We start from the raw sequence: 21,110 nt of genomic DNA on the forward strand, positions 1-21,110 counted from the left end.
AGTACACCGTCTTGTTTTGGGACAAGGAGCTGTCCGGCCTTCAATCTCGTCCCCTGTTCTAGCTGTTCGTGGTCTTTTGAATAAGGAATGGGAAATTCAGGTGGTCCACACTTTCAAAGAAGGCGATTTTATGTGCGGATTGGCTGGCTCGAGGCTCGCTAGACCTCCCTTGGGGTCTCCATATTTATCATTCTCTTCCGGAGGGCATTACGGTTCTCCTTTTGGTGATATCTTTTAGGGTCTCCATGCCCTGTTTCTCTGTAATTTAAATTTTGCTCGGGCTTCGCCCTCTTTCTACTAAAAAAAAAAAAAGACTCGTTATGAGGAAAAAAAGGATCTAATTGTATATAATTGTGGAGCTTTCAAATGAAAAGAATGCTAATACCTCTGATTGTTTGCTTCGAAATTTCAAAGTTCCATCCATTGACACTTGTGACTGACTTCGCTTTCATGATTTAGCAGACTAACTAAAACGTGCATTGATTTGCCTGCATATTCTCTCTCGTACTGAACTTCAGCAATAATCCAATCTCAAACCATTCCAAGTCAAAGAAAAAAAAAACATTATGGATTCGGATCTCAAACTATTCCAAGTCAAAGAAAACATTATGGATTTGGATCTCAAGCTATTCCAAGTCAAAGAAAAATAAAAAAAAAGCATTATGGACTTGGATCTCAAACTATTCCAAGTCAAAAAAAAAATAAAAAAACATTATGGATTTGGAAAATTGCAGCAATAATCCCCGATCTCAAAATATTCCAAGTCAAAGAAAAATAAAATATTATGGACTTGGAAAATTGCATGTGGAGAAGATAGAGACTGAGGGCGCGGAAAGTCAATAGAAGCGGACTGCTCGTTTCCCCATCAATAGCAACCCTTTATTGTACACGTACGTTAACTCTTTCAATCAAGGATTTTCTCCGATATAAGTTTTAGTTGGCCAATATTTATGTTTTCGGTGAATTAGATGGACAAGTTGTAACACTCCTATATATATCGTCGAAGCTGCATTCCCTAGTATGCACTTCAGCTCTCCTTCAGTTTAATTACCACTCCATACCCACAAACTCATAAACATGAATCCTAAGAAACCAAACTGCTCTCCGAAAATCCATGCTCTCGCATTCATCCTCTATCAAATAGCCACTGCTGCTACTGCAATTACTGCTTTCAGTCTTACCAATGAAACGGACTACCACGCACTGCTTGCCTTCAAAGGTGAAATAGCCTCTGACTCATCCGATGCTCTCAGCTCTTGGAACGATTCAATTCACTTCTGTGCTTGGACCGGAGTTATATGCGGTAAGAAGCATCAGCGTGTGACCCAACTTTTGTTGCCATCGCTTCAACTGGTGGGTCCTCTATCTCCTTATATCTGGAATCTTACCTTCCTAAGAGTCCTTGACCTCGATGATAATCATTTGAAAGGGGTACTGCCCGAAGAGATCGGCCAATTGTCGAGGCTACAAAATCTTGCTCTAAGCAACAATTCCTTTGAAGGAGAGCTGCCAAGAAATCTTACCAATTGTGCAGACCTCAGGGGCCTATATTTGTATGGCAATAATCTTAGGGGACAAATCCCAGACGAGCTGGGTTCTCTGATGAAGCTCACCGAGTTAGAGCTCTCTTCAAATAGCTTCACCGGTGAAATCCCTTCTGTACTGGGGAATCTTTCCACTCTCACCGGACTTGATCTAAGCCAAAATCCCCTTCGAGGAAGCATACCTCCGCAACTTGGATATCTCTCCAAATTAGAATTTCTTCAGTTAGGACTTAACAATCTTTCTGGCCATATTCCCCCCTCTCTCTACAATATCTCATCCATTCAAACCTTTGCACTTGCAGAGAACAATCTAAGTGGGTCCCTTCCTTCTTATCTCTTCCTAGCTTTTCCGGAACTAGAAGGGCTGTATCTCGGTGGTAATAAATTCTCAGGATTGGTTCCGAGCTCAATAGCCAATGCTTCTCGAGCTGTAATGATCTTTTTTGCTAAGAACGCCCTTGTAGGACCAGTCCCTTCGGACTTGGGAGGCCTTACGAATTTGCAACGGTTTAATCTTGAAGAAAACAATCTAGGAACTGAAGAGGGAGATGATTTGAGCTTTCTTACCTCCTTAACCAACTGCAGCAAACTACAAGAATTGTCTGTTGATAACAATAGGCTCAAGGGTGTCTTGCCTGATTCTGTTGCAAACTTATCGTCCACTTTGAGAGCATTTACTGTATATAGAAACTTCATATCAGGAAGTATACCTTCTGGGATAGGGAACCTCGTAAATTTGCAGTTTCTCGCACTGGGTGAAAACATGCTTACTGGGAGAATCCCTAGCTCGATCGTCAAATTGTCAGAGTTGCAGCAACTCTACCTCAATCAGAATAATCTCTCAGGAATGATTCCGTCCACCCTTGGCAACATGACTTCACTCTCTGAACTCGTCCTTGAATACAATCGACTGGAGGGAACAATACCGGCTTCTCTAGGGGACTGCACACACCTGAGTTTACTAGATATTGATGAGAATCTCTTAGTTGGTGTGATGCCCCCAGAACTCTTTGGCGTTTCTTCAATCTTATTTCTATCATTAGCGGGAAACCATTTCACAGGTCCGATTCCATCCCTGGTTGGTAATCTGGCAAATCTCCAGAGGTTAGATGTTTCAGAGAATAACATGTCAGGAGAAATTCCATCCACTTTAGGTGATTGTCTGGTGCTGGAATACCTCTATTTGGGAGGTAACCGATTCGATGGAACCGTTTCAAACTCTATTGCAAATTTACGAGGTCTAAAGACACTCAATATCTCTCGAAACAATTTTTCGGGGCAAATCCCCGGGTTTCTAGCCGAGCTCCCTTTCATCGAGGGCATTGATCTTTCCTTCAATAAGTTTGAGGGCGAAGTGCCAAACAAAGGAATCTTTCAAAACCTTAGTGCGGTTTTAGTTGCTGGAAATAATGATATCTGTGGTGGACCTCCCTCTTTGCAGTTGCCGAAGTGTAACGGGGGAAAGGCTGAGAAAGACCGTGAAAGAACTTCATCTCGGAGGACAGTTTTGGCGATTACTGTCACAGTCTCCATTTTTTCCCTATTAGTAGGAATCATCGCCATAATCCTTTATCGTTCAAAAAAGTCCAAAAGAGGAAATGCCTCCATGTTTTCAACCGAGGATCATTACCCTAAACTATCTTATGGTGAACTCTCTCATGCGACAAATGGGTTCTCCCCTACAAACATGATTGGTGAAGGAAGCTTCGGTGCTGTCTATAAGGGCGTCCTGCCAAGCAGTGGACAGATTGTTGCCGTGAAGGTCCTCAAACTTGGAGAACAGGGAGCGAGCAAGAGTTTCATGGCTGAATGTGAGGCCCTGAGAAACATTCGGCATCGGAACCTTGTCAAGACTATCACTGCTTGCTCAAGCATCGATTTCCGTGGGGAAGATTTCAAGGCTCTGGTTTTTGAGTTCATGCTCAATGGAAGCCTTGAGAAATGGCTGCACCCAGTCCCAGAGGAGATCAGAGGAGCAGACAATAACACAAGGTTAAGTGTGACTCAGAGGATGAATGTGGCGATTGATGTTGCCGCTGCAGTGCACTATCTCCACCATCAATGCCAAACACCGATAGTTCACTCTGACTTGAAGCCGAGCAATGTCCTTCTTGACAGTGATTTTTCGGCGCACGTAAGTGATTTTGGCCTAGCAAAGTTTCTCGCGGTCAGAGCATCCGGAACACAGAGTAGTTCAATTGGGGCTAGAGGAACTATCGGTTATGTTCCACCAGGTAAAATTGATGGACTGTGTCTTACATTGTCTCATAACAGAGTGATTTCAAACAATCCGTTTCAATCTTAAAAGAATTTTGTAAAATCAGTCTGTCTCAACCAGATTCATAGTTCATCAATGTAGCCATTGGTCCAACTGAAAAACTTTTATGTGAAAGAGAAGGTTTTGCAACAATTGTATCAATAAGATGGTAAGTTCTAAGAGCCCCTTTTTTGATGCAGAATATGGTGTCGGCGGGAAGGTGTCAACACGAGGGGACATCTACAGCTTTGGGATTCTCTTGCTCGAACTGTTCACGGGGAAGAGACCAACCGATCCCATGTTCAGCGGCGAGTTTGACCTCCGCGAATTTGTCAAGAGATCTCTGCCTGACGGGCTAAATCAGGTTCTAGACCCACTGCTTTGCTTAGGAAGTGTGCAAGGTTGTCTGCAGCAGTGCTTGCTTACGGTCCTCAGAGTCGGGCTCATGTGCTCAGCTATGCAACCGAATGAGAGGACGGACATTGGAGAAGCGGCTGCAGAGTTGCAAAAGGCTCTAGACTTTCTTAAAGTTCATAATAAGAGAGACGTGAAAGCTATGTGCTCGATCGATATATAATAACAATGCATCAATCCATCATTTGTTTGTTATGTTAATAAGCTTGTTATTTGCAGAAGATGTGTATCTTCGACCCTGCCATTTATAAGCTCAATAAGAGAATGAAGCCAACAAGGACAGCTTTTTGAGTTTGATGTTCATAGTGAAGACATATCTTGAACTTTTACACATTGTGCTCCTTAGCCCGCAGTCTCCACTCCAGTGAGAGCTAGATGCAGCTGTTTGTTTCCCGGAGATTCCTCCGTTAATACCGCATATGACATAACTATTTCGAAAATATATCAGCCAGCATAAAGGTCCTTCCACAATGTCTTCAGTTAGCATATGCGCAGAGATAAAAAATTGCTCGTCATGTCCGGGCAAGAAGTGGTCTCCGATACTTCATGCGTTGCGTTTTTGAGAAAATAAAAGTAGTATGCTGCAACCGTGATGGGCTTCTTACATGTATATTTGGTGATGGGCTTCGCCAAATATATATATTTGGTGAATATATCCATCACTTTGATGTATTACTGACAATTCGACCGTGATTGCAGGCTCGAATGATATTCTATTTCACCATTTTTTTTTTCTTTACAAAAGTCCCAAACCGAAACCGAATGGTAATGTACAGTACAAACCAAGGCAAGCTGCTCCCTAATTACCATGGTCTCGATCATGTTGTCGCTTGCATGATCTTGAAGAAGCCGAGCCCACATATGCAGAGTAATGTATATACTTCAATGCAGAGTCAATATTGTGGACACTTCATGTACCACCCCAATTTGGAGGGGAATATTCAAAATCCATAACTAAGTTTTTCAATTATTGAATAAAAAAGAAAAACAAAGAAATTGTTCGCAAGTTAATTTTATGATTCTTTTTTCGGTTGTAAATTTGCATTATATGGCCGTAGGAATTTGTAATATATGTTTTGACATTATTGTTAATATTATTCATACTCTTTTTTTTTTGGGTGTAATATTATCCATACTCTTATTTGGAAAGAAAGAAATAAAACAAAGTAATCTATTGGGCCCATAAATGCTACACGGGCTTTGAACCATTTATGTCTGCCCGTTTGATAATTCAAGTAATCTGTTGGGCCTATGTATATGCTACATGGGCTTTGAGCCTTTTATGTCTACCCAATTTGAACTACTTAATAAAAGTCAGCCCCCTAATTTTCTGGTGGTGGTTTAATTTTACATTTTACAATTACCCATATAAAATATACTTTAATTTTTATATGGATAGACTTATTAAGGAGTAAAATTCTCTCAGTATGAATTTTTTCTATTCACAAGACTTGAAACCCAAAACATTACTTAAGAAGAACGAACGTCAAATCAGTTGAACTAATTCATGTTGGAAATATTTGTAATTTCATTGACTAGAAACAATATAAAATATTTAATATGAAGAATTGCATTATAATATTATATTACTACAAATCAAGTTTACATTGGCATAAAAAGACACATAAATCATAGCGAAAAAATCTACCTATGAAATTCATAAAAAGAAAAAGAAATAGGAGAAAAACGACATTCATTCGAGAAGTTATGGATTTTGAGTACATGCTCAGCTGGAGCCTCAAGAAATGGCTGCATCCAGTCCCGGATAAGCTCGGAGGAGCTGATAATAGCACAGGGTTAGGTTGAACATAGCCATTGATGTTGCCGCAGCGGTGGACTATCTCCATCATCAATGCCAAACACCGATAGTTCACTCTGACATGAAGCCGAGCAATGTTCTTCTTCACAGTGATTTTTCGGCGCATGTAAGTGATTTCGACCTAGCAAAGTTATATTTCGGGAGCACAGGGTAGTTCAATTAAGATCAGAGGAACTATCGGCTATGTCGCACCAGGTAAAACTGATCGATGTTTCTTTTTATTGTCTTACATCAGAGTGACTTCAAGCATTCTGATTTAACCTTAAAGAAACTTTTAAAATCAGTCTGGTTGTTTATACACAGCCAGATGTATAGTTTATCTGAGAAAGCGTCTGCAATAAACATGTAATTTTTAAGAGCCCTTCTTTCGTGCAGAATATGGTGTTGGTGGGGGCATTTACAGCTTTGGGATTCTCTTGCTCAAACGGTTCACGGGGAAGAGACCCACTGAGCACAGGTTCAGTGGCGAGTTTGGTCTCCGAGTTTTTCTCGAGAGATTTCTTCCTGACGGGCTGAATCAGGTGCTAGACCCATTGCTTTGCTTAGGAAAAGTTCGAGGCAACCAATTGAATTAAATAGGGGCAAATAGTAGATATCTCACTAATTCATATGTTAATGTATGATAATGAAATTGAATGATAATAATTTATTATTATGAGTAATAATAATGTAAGAGAAAACAGAAATTAAAGGTTCATTAGATAAATTATTACAATCAATTAAATTTATTTGAATTCATGAACACTTAATATATAAGAAAAATGCATAACATAATATAAAAGTTCAAAGACTTTATAATTATGGGAAAATGACACTTGAAGTCCTATATGTTTGTCAATTTTTGACATCGAGTCCTAAATGTTTCAGTTTGAAAAAACAAATCCGGTTTGGAAAAGTGACACTTTTGGTCCTTTCCGTTACCCCTGTTAACGGAATTCCAGCAAGGCAAACGGCCCTCCACGTGGCACTTCGTGAGTGGTTACGAGTTGGTTCGGGTCCGGATGTCGGGGTGAATTTGAGAATCGAGTTATGATCCGGATGCCTCCTTATTCGCCCGACTCCCTCCCCATGTCCGAAACCCTAGCACGGCACCCAACGCCGCCCTTGCAAACCGCCGATCACGGGCACCGTAGCACCTCGAGCAGCCTCGCCTGAGCCTCCTCCCTGTCGGACCTGGGTTTATATTTGCAGGACTTTGGTTGAACAACAAGTCTTTCAGCATGGCTTTGTCGTGATGAATGGCAGTCGGCGCCCGACCCTTCCCATTTCCATATAGGAACACCAGTCCCCATTTCCCAAGTAGCTCAACCAGCGCGTCGAGCGCCTCGAGGATCACGAGTGATCGTCTCTGTCAGTTTCTACGGTTTACACTCGATTGCTTTCTTGTTTGCTGTGTATTGAGTTCCTTACTTATGAAATTTCTCTATCAAAATCAATTTGTGTTCCTTACTGCATCAAAACAATCCGCATTGATTTCATTTCATTCCCGCTTCGGCGGGATTTTCGATATCTCTACAAGGACTCTGTTCGAGAAGAACGGAGAATGATCGGATCTTGGTTCGCGCTTTATGGCATTTCCAATATAAAAAAATCCAATCCCGCAAAGATGCTCAACCAATAAATCGGGAACTCATGGCCATATCACCCAGAAAAAGAACAAACAATCGATTTGTTTCTCTGCAAGCTCCTCTGTTCCACAGCATAGCACAGAGATGAGGAGAGAACAGGGCTGATCGGGTGGTGAAGAAGGAGACATTCGACCCGACCCGACCCGATTCTAGGATTCACCCCGACATCCGGACCCGAACCAACTCGTGACCACTCACGAAGCTCCATGTGGAGGGTTGTTTGCCTTGCTGGAATTCCGTTAACGAGGGTAACGGAAAGGACCAAAAATGTCACTTTTCCAAACCTTTTAGGACTTGTTTTTTCAAACCGAAACATTAAGGACTCGATGTCAAAAATTGGCAAACATATGGGACCTCAAGTGTCATTTTCCCTTATAATTACTATTCTTTTACCGAATAAGATTGAGGATTTTGACTTAATTAACATAATTTTTTAAAAATAATTTTATTAGCAATAGCATTGATAATTGAAACGATAATTATGTACACTAATCTTTACTTATAATTCTCAAATTAAATATTTATCATTGTGAAACAATAATTACTAAATATGTTACAACATTTGAGTTATCACTCGCAATTGACTGTTGTTAGTAAGATTCTGGTTGGAAAATTACCTATGTTGCGAGCAAGTAGTTGCCCCTGCCCCTCAAAAAGACTGATCATCAATGTATGTTTAACTGAAAACATTACAAGCAAGCTCCTGATTAACTGCAGGGGGTTAGTGAAGAATTAACAAGAGGAATTAACAACACTAGACCAAATGATAGAATTGCAAAAGGCCCGGGAAGTTAACCCTAAGGGAACAGAGTGTGAGAGCATCAATGCATCAATCTATCAGTTGTTTGTAGACCTTTTTTTTCATATTGCAGATAATGCTACAAAAATTAATAAGTTCTTCGTATTCCATCCGTTTCCACATTAGTTTTTCATGATTTTTTAAATTAAACACAAAATAATATTAGCTCTGAAATAAATTATTGCCGAGTTTCATTTTGTATCGTATTTTCTTCTTCTTCTTCTTGTTTTTTTTTTCCTACTTTTGCCTGATTTGATGAAATTAGTGATATGATTTCAAACCTTTTTTTATTTAATTCTTAATTATAATTATTAACTCTAAGTTTGCATTTTCTAATTTGCATCTTTGATTGGTGAAATTATCCCATGCAATGCACAGGTTCCATGACTAGTATATATGAAAACCGAGTAAGAAGATTCGATGCAGCAGCACAAGTCGCAACTCTTAATCATGAGGTCTCGAATTCAATCCTCGTTAGTGAGATTTCCGCGCCTCTTACTTAGCTTTACTATTTTTTTTTTGTACTAGGTCATAGGCCTTCCTTAGAATCGAAAAAATATATATATGAAAACAAACTATTTGTCTATTTCTCGCGCAGCTACCTCCCAAAGATGAAATGTCATGAACCCACATCATCTCTTACAGGCTCTCTCACATAGCCACATCGTTGTTTTAATACGTAAATGTAAATATTATATATTGGAATATTTGATATATAATAAAATATATAATGGAACCTATAGATAACGCACAATCTTGCATTATAGGATTACAAGTAATACAATTCTTGCGGTTTCAGTTGTAAAAAATAATGGCCTCTGTGGAGGACCTCCTTCCTTGCAATTGCCGAATTGTAAAGAGAGAGCAACAAAGAAAGACCAGAAAAGAACATCATCTCAGAGGATAGTTTTGGCGATCACTGTCACAGTTTCCTTTTTCTCCCTATTAGTACGCATCATTGCCATAATTCTTTATCGTTCAAAAAGGTCAAAAAGCGGAACTGCCTCCGCTTCTTCAACTAAGGATCAACACCCTAAGCTGTCTTATGTTGAACTTTCACGAGCGACAAATGGTTTCTCTCCTACTAACATGATTGGTGAAGGAAGCTTCGGTGCAGTCTACAAAGGTATTCTACCTAGCAACGGACAAAATGTAGCAGTGAAGGTTCTCAAACTTGAAGAGCAGAGAGCAGGAAGAAGCTTCATGGCAGAGTGTGCGGCATCGAGGAACATTCGGCATCAGAACCTTGTCAAGATCATCACTTCTTGCTCGGGCATCGACATCCGGGGAGAAGACTTCAAGGCTCTAGTGTTTGAGTTCATGCCCAATGGGAGCCTCGATAAGTGGCTGCATCCAGCCCTTGACGAGATGGGAGTGAATGACAGTAGCACAAGATTGACTGCTGTTCAGAGGTTAAACGTAGCCATTGATGTGGCCAGAGCGGTGGACTATCTCCACTACCATTGTTGGATCGTATTCTTTCTAATATGATTGAAATTCTCCTTCATAAATTGGTGTATATAAGCTCAAATTTTAGGGTCTTACTGTAGCATTGCTGTGCCTTGTAAATTCTTATTTCTCCAATATTTGACAAGAAGAAACATGTTTTCTTTTTAGTGAAGAATAATTGATTTTAGGAGGATGATTTTGATGGAATGAGGTCTGGGAGATATGGATTCCAATGGATAATAATTAAAATAAATTTAAGTTATAGTTTTTTGAGGCTATTGAGGATTATGGGGATCATCTCACTTGCTAAGCTGAGTGAAATAGCAAAACGGATCTTGGAATCAAGTTTTATTATTATACCAGTTTATATGGGGCCGCTCTTGTGATCTTGTGAGAAAGAACATACTGCCTGTTTGTTTTGTACTTGTTGGAATTGGGTTTAAATTTCTTATTAGAGATCTTTAGTGGGTATAAGGTTCGAATATTTATATCTTAAGGCAATTCTGTTAGTAATTTATTCATGTGAACGACCAAAGATGTTGTTTATGATTTAATTATTTGGGGGAAAGAATTACGGGTAAAAGATGTGTATTGAATGATATGAGGTTACGATATCTTTGTAAACTTGGGTTCCTTGTTATGTTATTTTCTAACAGGGATGGAGGAGACCAAAATCATACATGTTGAACGCTCGGGGCCAGTGAAACGTTTTGAAATTTATTTGTGAGTACTTTAATCCATTGTGAGATGATAATATATATATATATATGTACAACTATATGAGTTAATTTGGGAAAAAAAATTATGAATATTACTATTGAGATTCTGGCCATCGATATGTTGGGTGAGAGGATGTTTGTGATATGATAGAGCTTGCTTGATGTTACTGTGATATTGAAGAATGCATTGTGACGTGGTTTTGTATGCTGATGTTGCTTGTTGCTCATAGCTATGGGACTGCTGGACTTGGCGGAGTAGAAATAATGATCTGCTCGATCGCTGATCCAGCAGGATATAAAATGAACGCCTAGACCATTGAACCGACGGGATACAAAAAGGACGCCTAGATAGCTGATCAGGTGGCATACAAAAAGTGACACCTAGACCGCGGATCCAACAGGATATAAAATAGAGGGCCTAGACTCCTACTGCATGAGGATAATAGGCAAACCCCGCTTACGAGATATATTGTTGAGGGTGATTTAGTTTAGGTGTGCGGGGTTACGGTACCGTCATAACTCTGTTGCGAGAATTGCAATCCTATGGCTATGTTGTTGATTATGTTAGATAATGTTTAATAGTGGAAAGCTTGTGATGGTTAGTGGAGCCTTATAAAGTTATTCTGGTATTGCTAAAAACGTTGTGTTGAGTATTCGCTTGAGGCGTGTGATATTGGATCATGTGTAATGGTTGCCAGAATTGAGATTTGTAAATGTCTATTTATAAGATATAAAATGTGGATCTTGATATATTATATGATTTGATAGATGATTGCGAATTGGATGACATTGGCTGGTGTATGTTTTCTTTTATATATATATATATATATATATATATATTTACATTGGGTTATTCAAAAATCTATATTTATTTATATAGTTCCTTTTACTATGGAATCTTATACTCACTGAGATGCAGTTCACACTATACATATTATTTTTCAGAAAAGTTAGAGGTTGCATGGGAGAATCAATTTGATATCAGGGTTTGGCTTGGAAGACAATTAGCTAGAACTTTATGTTTTACAGGTATTAGAGCTATGTATATAATACTTGTAATAAGTTACGACCCAAAAGATTTTGTTTGACTGCTCATGGGATGTTGTAAGAAATATGCTATATTTATCTTTTTAGAGATCGATGATTTTCTATATATATATTTATGGCTAATCATGAAGGAAATATTATAATTTAATTAGCACATTAATATTTGATTTGAAAATTTAATGCTGTTGAAATTTCGGGTCGTGACATACACATTATGAAAATCATACTCACATTTTTAGTATATGATATTTATCAAATTCTAGTAAGTTTAGTGAAGCCAAGTGCGAGACGACAAGTCGAAGCGCGACAACTTAGCTGCACCAAAAACAAGACTCCCCAAAGGGAGCCGTGCGAGAAGAATGAACTTGCTCGGTTATCAAAAGACTCCCCGAAAGGAGTCCTTGCGAGAAATACGAGGTCGCTTGGTTATCAAAAGACTTCCCAAAAAGGAGCCCTTACGAGAAAATGTAAAGACTCCAAAAAAGGAGCCCTTACGAGAAAGTAAACTTGTTAGGATTATTAAAAGACTCCCAAAAAGTAGCCCTTACGAGAAAGTAAACTCTTTAGGATTACCAGACTCCCAAAAAGGAGCCCTTGCGAGAAGTACACTCGCTCGGTTATCGGAAGACTCTCCAAAGAAGGGGAGCCCTTGCGAGAAAAGTAAACTTGTTAGGATTATTAAAAGACTCTCAAAAAGGATTATCAAAGATTTCTAAAAAAGGGCCCTCGTGAGAAAGTAAACTCGCTAGGTTATCAGAAGACTCTCCAAAGAAGGAGAGCCCTTGCAAGAAAAGTAAACTCACCTGGTTATTGAAAGACATCCTGAAGGGAGCCCTTGCAAGAAAAATAAACTCGCTTGGTTATCGACTAAACATGATGCGAGGAAGGGGAACTCACACAAGCTGTTTGATTAATTACTTTTCAAAACCTTGAGTACCCATCACTCAATATGCGGGTTAATTAAGGCATATTAGCCCTTTTAGGTTTACATTCGGATACTTGTTTGGAAGTTCAAGTCATTAGAGATATTTGCATGTCCTACAGATGATGCCTTCGATGATGATAACAAACAGTAGTAATAGCACTGATATTGCCAGTTCACTGCAGTAGACATTGCTAGGTCTATTCATCGGCAAAGACGCCATCACAGTCATTACATCTTCGAGGTTCTCGTTAGACAACAACCCTACAGGTTGAGGAACCTCTTGCAAGTCAGGAGCTACAGGTTGTGCATCTTTATTGCCATTCGGAGTTACATTGACCGCTGGACCGGAAATCACACCAGCAACATGATGAAATTCCTAAATAGGCGATGGAGAGAAGCCAAGCATCTCCTACATCAGGGCCTGCAGAGAATCATTATGACCCGTGATCAACCGCTTCATCCGAACATGACACCTTTGCTTTCGTGGCTTGGGGGGCAACCTTCATGGCTGAGATGTCACCTCCTTAACTCAACCTTTCGCAATCTCTTTCACGGTCGCTCGTTTGCATCAACTAAGTCACGAGATCAACTTACTACTAAAGAAATTTACTCCCAACCTTTGTTCCGAACGGCAGAGAGTGGGGGACAAGTGATAGGCCTCGCAATAGGGGCCTTAAAAAAAGACCGTTGGATCAAACCCAAAAGAATAGAAGCCCATTTAAAGTCCCGCTCAGCATTTATATCCCATCTTCTAGAGGCAATGGTTACGAGCAGTTATTTTGTAATCCGTATAAATGTCTCAGAAAGGACATGCACAAAGGGAGAGGATCAGAGGCCTACGTTTTCCACACAACATCATATCCAATTCAACAAAAAAAAAAAGTAAAAAAGGATCCATTATGGATTTGGAAAATTGCAGTTGAAGAAGATAGAGGGAGTGTGTGGAAAGGTTCCACTACCAATGTATTCTTTGAGTTACACATCAAGTCAAGAGATGGCGAGGACATATCGCTTTGAACAATTATCCTAAAGTCACAGCCAATTGAAGTGAAGTAGGCTGCTCGCTACCTGTCGAAAGTAGGGCTGTTCTGTTGGTAGACAAACTGTTCTGTGTGAAAGCCAATCGAACCAGATGAGTCTGTAAACAAGCCGAAACTACCAGATGGGTGAAAGATTAGCAAACAAAGTGCACCAGCATCACGTCATTAGTACTCTTAGATCTATTAATAATCCACCATTTATTACCCAAATAGCATGTGCTTTATGTTAACATTTGGCTGTTTCGATATATATCAGTTGATTATAATTCAACGTTGTACATCAAATTCTATGGAATTCTTGATTGTCATGCTGGAATATTCCGTTTGAATCATTTGATGTGCATCTCCATTGCCGTGATGGGGCACTTGCTGTCACGCATCAGAAAATTACAATATGCACATACAAAGACTTTGGACCTTTCAGCATTGTGGAGCACATTAACAAGACAGTACAAAGACTATGGGCCTTTCAAGCAGATATATCACCCAACTCCGACAAATATTCGTACAGATAATATCAATGAGAAAAGAGAAAGTGGAATATCCACCATATTTGCTTCGCTTTATTCATTTCCAGAGATTCGTTGTTAAATCTATGAAAATAGAATTATTCGGCACTTTTAATGGGTATAATTAGAGTTAGTTTATTGAGTTTTTGTTAGTTTTAGTATTTTTTTAGTTTAGTTTTCATTTATATGAATTTTGATAGGTTTTAGTGGTTTTGATTAGTTTTGGTTCGATTTTATACGAACGGGAGTTAATTGATCGATCATTTGTAGTCTCTAAAGTTTTCAATGTTTTTGGATAGGATAAGCCCAAGTTTTTGGTGCGACTTGCATGTGGATGAAAAGCTTATCAAGATAGGAATGCAATGGATCAGACAGTTCGTGATTTAGAGCACGGAAGCAGAAGTTATGACCGATTGAAGTTCACCTGTGCACTGTTTCTACAGATCCGAGGGGGCCCAGGCTGCGAAATTGAAGGCCTAAGCCGCCCCAGATCAGCCCACTCGTCCAATTGTCAACTTTTCCGATATAATACGTGGGTCCCAGATGTGTTTAGAGAAGAAAATTAAGGGGGAGATATTTTGATTTATTTGGATAGTATTCTTTGAGTTTTAGGAAGATATCTTTTTGATTTTCGAGATAGGAATTGGAGTTTTTATTAGGAAACAATATTTTAGGGTTACGGGAGAGATTTTCAGGGTTATAGTCTGCCTAAGAAGAGAGGTTCAGAGCTGCAAGAGGGAGGAAGCGAGAGACTTCTTGGGTGACTTTTTGGGAGAAGAATTGGAGGATCGTGGTCGAGACCCAGCGGAAACTTGTTCTTTTCATCGATTTGTCTTTACTATTCTCTTAGAATCATGTTTAGGAAAAACTCCTTTGCTTTTATTTCTACCATCATGAGCTAATCTCATCTATCTAGGATTGTGATGGAACCTAGCACGTAATTAATTTATTGTGCTCTCTTAATCTAACAAGTCTTTGATTTTGATTCATTTATCTTTGCTTGTGCTTAATGCTTTCAATTACTTGGCCACTAATTGAATTGATTGAATAACCTATTTGAACTCAAAAGGGGAATTTTAGGTTTAGATAGAGGTAAGGATAGTCTAGGATTAACTTTGATAGATCGTTTCGATGGTAGATTCGAGTTTACAGTTGATTGGTGGATATCATAGAAATATACCTATTTACCTTACGTAGTCAAATTAGGGTTGATTCTTAACGAGTTTGCACTAATTCGGTAACCATAAAAATATAGGAATTGGTTACTGTAGGTATTTTATTGAGTGATTCGAAAAAACCTTAAGGATAGATTAGAATTCTAGGTTAGTGAATTGAATCTTAGACAGGCTAGTGATAAGGAGAATTAAATAAATTAGTGAAGTGCTAGGGGAAATCATAATCCTATGTTTTCTCTATTGATTGAACTTTTGTCGTGTTACTCTTACTTTTAAATTTTACTTCTTAGAAACCGAATTCTTGATTGGCTTAACTTTAGTCAGATTGCTCATCATGGAACGCTAGTGAAATTTTTAATACGAGTCTTTGTGGGAGCGATCTCTACACATTACTCTATTAATTGCTTTTATGACCTGGGGACGTGCAAGGTGGTGAACTGTCAGCATTCGTCCATTAATTATATTGCACTACTGCTCCCGAAGATGTACACGCCAGCGACGACCCCTGCTTTGACTTCATGCAATTGTACAAATAAAAAAGATCCATTATGAATTTGGAAAAATTTGCAGGTGGGGAGGAAGAGGCCGTAATGGAGTTTCCACTTCCAATCAGTTCAACATGAAACTCGAGTAATATTTAAAAGCCATTAAGGAATATAATCTAATAATTATCTTTTGATTAGACAAAAAAGAAGTGCAAACATGTGCACTCTGCTTGGACTATAAACATCACTGTTCGATCAAGCGTAATTTGCCCAGAAACAGATTCCAAAGTGCCAGCAACGACCCCTGCTTGACTGCATGCAATTGTACAAATCAATAAGATCCATTATGAATTAATTTGGAAAAAAATTGCAGGTGGGAGAAAGACGGATAGTGGAGGTGGGAGACACATTCTCCAACACCAAGTTTGTCGAGTAAATGGATGTCTTCATTACGATGGCAATTAGTTGCCCTAGAGATATTTAAGTGTGCATACTGTAATACCCCGAATTTCTATTTCCGATAGTAATGTACTATTAGATATATTATCCGTCCATAAATGCATCAATTTTGGTGCCATGGCAGGTGACGACGGGTGACATGATAAACGGAATCCCACATGGTAATTACGTAGAATTATTATTATTATTATTTTCTGGAGGAAGACAAAACTGGGGAGGAATTAGGTGCGGTCCCAAGAGAGATTAATTTCACGATCACCCAGGTGTTTGTGACATAAAGAGCCCAGTAATGTCAAGCCTTAGGGGCTGAATCAGGTGCAAGACCCATCATATTGCAGCTCAGGAGAAGAATACATCGTTCACAGAAAGACCTTTTATATCAAACATTAACGGAAAATTTGACACCGAGTTAGAATTGTTCTCTCCAATTTGAACTTCCGCAATAATCCAATCTCAGACTATTCCAAGTCAAAGAAAAAAAAAACATTATGGATTTGGAAAATTGCAGCAATAATCCAATCTCAAACTATTCCAAGTCAAAGAAAAAAAAATTATGGATTTGGAACATTGCAGGTGGAGAAGACAGAGACGGAGGGCGTGAAAAGTCAATAGAAGCGGACTTGTACATGTATGTTCACTCTTTCAATCGTGAATTTTCTCCAATCTAAGTTTTAGATGGCCAATTTTTATGTTTTCGGTGAATTAGATGGACAAGTTTCAACACTCCTATATATATCGTTGAAGCTGCTTTCCCTAGTATGCACTTCAGCTTTCCTTCCGTTTAATTACCACTCCAAACCCACAAACTCATAAACATGAATCCTAAGAAACCAAACTGCTCTCCGAAAATCCATGCTCTCGCATTCATCCTCTATCAAATAGCCACTGCTGCTACTGCAATTACTGCTTTCAGTCTTACAAATGAAACGGACTACCAAGCATTGCTTGCCTTCAAAGGTCAGATAGCCTCTGACCCATCCGACGCTCTCAGCTCTTGGAACGATTCGATTCACTTCTGTGCTTGGACTGGAGTTATATGCGGTAAGAAGCATCAGCGTGTGACCCAACTTTTGTTGCCATCGCTTCAGCTGGCGGGTCCTCTATCTCCTTATATCTGGAATCTTACTTTCCTAAGGGTCCTTGACCTCGATGATAATCATTTTAAAGGGGTACTGCTCGAAGAGATTGGCCAGTTGTCAAGGCTACAGAATCTTGCTCTAAGCAACAATTCTTTTGAAGGAGAGCTGCCAAGAAATCTTACCAATTGTGCAGACCTCAGGGGCCTATATTTGTATGGCAACAATCTTAAGGGACAAATCCCAGACGAGTTGGGTTCTCTTATGAAGCTTACTGAGTTAGGGCTCACTTTAAATAACTTCACTGGTGAAATCCCTTCTGTGTTGGGGAATCTTTCCACTCTCACCGGACTTGATCTAAGCGAAAATCCCCTTCGAGGAAGCATACCTCCACAACTTGGATATCTCTCCAACTTAGAATTTCTTCAGTTAGGATTTAATGATCTTTCTGGCCATATTCCCACCTCTCTCTACAATATCTCATCCATTCAAACCTTCGCACTTTCAGAAAACAATCTAAGTGGGTCTCTTCCTTCTTATCTATTCCTAGCTTTTCCGAAACTAGAAGGGCTGTATCTCGGTGGTAATAAATTCTCAGGATTGGTTCCAAGCTCAATAGCCAATGCTTCTCGAGCTGTACTGATCTTTTTTGCTAAGAACGCCCTTGTAGGACCAGTCCCTTCGGACTTGGGAGGCCTTACGAATTTGCAACGGTTTAATCTTGAAGAAAACAATCTAGGAACTGAAGAGGGAGATGATTTGAGCTTTCTTACCTCCTTAACCAACTGCAGCAAACTACAAGAATTGTCTGTTGATAACAATAGGCTCAAGGGTGTCTTGCCTGATTCTGTTGCAAACTTATCGTCCACTTTGGGAGTATTCAATATATATAGAAACTTAATGTCAGGAAGTATACCTTCTGGGATAGGGAACCTCGTAAATTTGCAGTTTCTTTCACTGGGTGAAAACATGCTTACGGGGAGAATCCCTGGCTCGATCGTCAAATTGTCAAAGTTGCAGCGACTCTACCTCAATCAGAATAATCTCTCAGGAATGATTCCGTCCACCCTTGGCAACATGACTTCACTCTCTGAACTCGTCCTTGAATACAATCGACTGGAGGGAACAATACCGGCTTCTCTAGGGGACTGCACGCACCTGAGTTTAGTAGATATTGATGAGAATCTCTTAGTTGGTGTGATGCCCCCAGAACTCTTTGGCGTTTCTTCAATCTTATTTCTATCATTAGCGGGAAACCATTTCACAGGTCCGATTCCATCCCTGGTTGGTAATCTGGCAAATCTCCAGAGGTTAGATGTTTCAGAGAATAACATGTCAGGAGAAATTCCATCCACTTTAGGTGATTGTCTGGTGCTGGAATACCTCTATTTGGGAGGTAACCGATTCAGTGGAACCATTCCGCCTTCTATGTCGAATCTACGCAGTCTGACTGTACTGGATCTTTCTCGAAACAACTTTTCGGGCCAAATTCCGGGATTTCTAACTGACATCCGTTTCATTGAGAGTCTAAATCTGTCCTTCAATAAGTTCGAGGGCGAAGTCCCAAACAGAGGAATCTTTCGTAACCTTACTGCGGTTTCCGTTGTTGGAAACATTGGCCTCTGCGGGGGACCTCCCTCCTTGCAATTGCCGAACTGTAAAGAGAGAGCAACATCTCAGAGGATAGTTTTGGTGATCACTGTCCCAATCTCCATTTTCTCCCTATTAGTAGGCATCATTGCCATAATTCTTTATCGTTCAAAAAGGTCGAAAAGCGGAACTGCCTCCCCTTCTTCAACTGAGGATCAACACCCTAAGCTGTCATACGGTGAACTTTCACGAGCAACAAATGGTTTCTCTCCTACTAACATGATTGGTGAAGGAAGCTTCGGTGCAGTCTACAAAGGCGTTCTATCCAGCAACGGACAAAATGTAGCAGTGAAGGTTCTCAAACTTGAAGAGCTGGGAGCAGGAAGGAGCTTCATGGCAGAGTGTGCGGCATTGAGGAACATTCGGCATCGGAACCTTGTCAAGATCATCACTTCTTGCTCGGGCGTCGACTTCCGGGGAGAAGACTTCAAGGCTCTAGTGTTTGAGTTCATGCCCAATGGGAGCCTCGATAAGTGGCTGCACCCAGTCCCGGATGAGATAGGAGGACCTGAGGATAACACAAGGTTAAGTGTGACTCAGAGGCTGAACGTAGCCGTTGATGTGGCCACGGCAGTGGTCTATCTCCACCATCAATGCCAAACACCGATAGTTCACTCTGACTTGAAGCCGAGTAATGTTCTTCTCGACGGTGATTTTTCGGCTCATGTAAGTGATTTTGGTTTATCAAAGTTTCTCAAGGTCAAAGCATCGGGAACACAGAGTAGTTCGATCGGGATTAGAGGAACTATCGGCTATGTTGCACCAGGTAAAACTGATCGAATGTGTCTTTCCATATCTACATGAATGCTATATTGCAACATTAGTATCAATAAGCTTGGTAAGTTCTAAGAACCCTTCTTTGATGCAGAATATGGTGTTGGCGGGGAGGTGTCGACACGAGGGGACACTTACAGCTTTGGGATTCTCTTGCTGGAACTGTTCACAGGGAAGAGACCAACTGATCCCATGTTCAGTGTCGAGTTTGACCTCCGCGGATTTGTTGAGAGATCTATTCCTGATGGGTTGAATCATGTGCTAGACCCATTGCTTTTCTTAGGGAGAGTGCAAGGAAACCTCCAGCAGTGCTTGCTTAAGGTCCTCAGAGTTGGGCTCATGTGCTCAGCTGCGCAACCAAATGAGAGGATGAACATTGGAGAAGCGGCTGCAGAATTGCAAAAGGCCCGGGATGTTCTTCAAGTTCGTAGGAGGAGAAACAGAGCGTGAAAGTTATGGGCTCGATATATAATTAGAATGTATCAATCCGTCACTTGTTTGTAGATCTCTTTCGTGTACTGCACTTAATGCTACTTTAAGCTTGTAAGTTTGGTGTCTGCAGAAGATATTTAATTTTGACCCTGTCCTTTATATAAGAGAAATATCGAGTTTGATGTTCATAGGAAGAAATAGCTTCAACATACACATATTCTGCTCCACAAACATTAAGAGGTCCTTTGTCCGTCAACTGCAGTTCTAGACATTTTCAACTGCAGTGAGAGCTAGACGCAGCTGTCAGTCTCCCGGAGAAAGGAATCCTCCCCCTTTTCTTTCCTGTCTACAGTTCGACCAATGGAGTAATTTCTTAGCTGCTAGTTCATTAAAGTGAACTAGGACATGCACCACAGCAGTCGAAGAAGAAAATATCGACAGTCACTCGATTGGAAAAATATCTCATGAGGCATTGTTCGACCAGGAAATCTTAGGTCTGCTTCCTAGTTGGGCGCAATCCATAGGGACCACAGTGATCCTGAAATCCATTGCTGAGAGTGTAACAAGGGAGGGAAAGAGTGAGCGAGCTGAAAGAGAGAGTGAAAGGGAGCGAGGAACAGAGAGCCCGAAATAGAGCCCACTCAAGAAGGAAGAAGAGAAAGAGGACAGAAAAGGGGGAGGATCTTTATTTATATATATATATATATATATATATGTATACGTATATATGTATATTGGGAGGGGAGCCAAGAAACATCAATAGCAATCACAACTACACCTTTTTGTCCTTGACGAGAAACGAAAATGAACTCATCTTTTGTGAAAGTGAAATTATTAATTAATGATAATAAAGATAGAACGATCTGTGAAAAAGAAACAATAAATAGTCACGCTATTTTCATATAAGAG

General features: G+C 40.0%; 1 protein-coding gene across 2 annotated transcripts; it reads left to right on the plus strand.

Moving 5' to 3' along the window:
- The first annotated feature begins 974 nt into the window (after nt 1-974).
- LOC116209536 (probable LRR receptor-like serine/threonine-protein kinase At3g47570) lies at nt 975-20,441 on the plus strand. 2 transcript variants are annotated; one of them, XM_031543191.1, is made up of 3 exons: nt 975-2,734; nt 18,742-19,761; nt 19,864-20,441. In XM_031543191.1, exons 1-3 carry the CDS (start codon nt 1,078-1,080, stop codon nt 20,217-20,219), a joined length of 3,033 nt encoding a protein of 1,010 aa, XP_031399051.1. In that variant the 5' UTR covers nt 975-1,077; the 3' UTR covers nt 20,220-20,441. The 2 variants fall into 2 exon arrangements, with proteins under 2 accessions (XP_031399051.1, XP_031399050.1); XM_031543190.1 differs by lacking the exons at nt 18,742-19,761; nt 19,864-20,441 and adding an exon at nt 4,002-4,510 and having other exon boundaries at nt 980-3,778.
- The last annotated feature ends 669 nt before the right edge of the window (nt 20,442-21,110 follow it).

This window comes from Punica granatum, chromosome 5 (assembly GCF_007655135.1).
Source record: "Punica granatum isolate Tunisia-2019 chromosome 5, ASM765513v2, whole genome shotgun sequence".
NCBI classification, from domain to species: Eukaryota; Viridiplantae; Streptophyta; class Magnoliopsida; order Myrtales; family Lythraceae; genus Punica; species Punica granatum.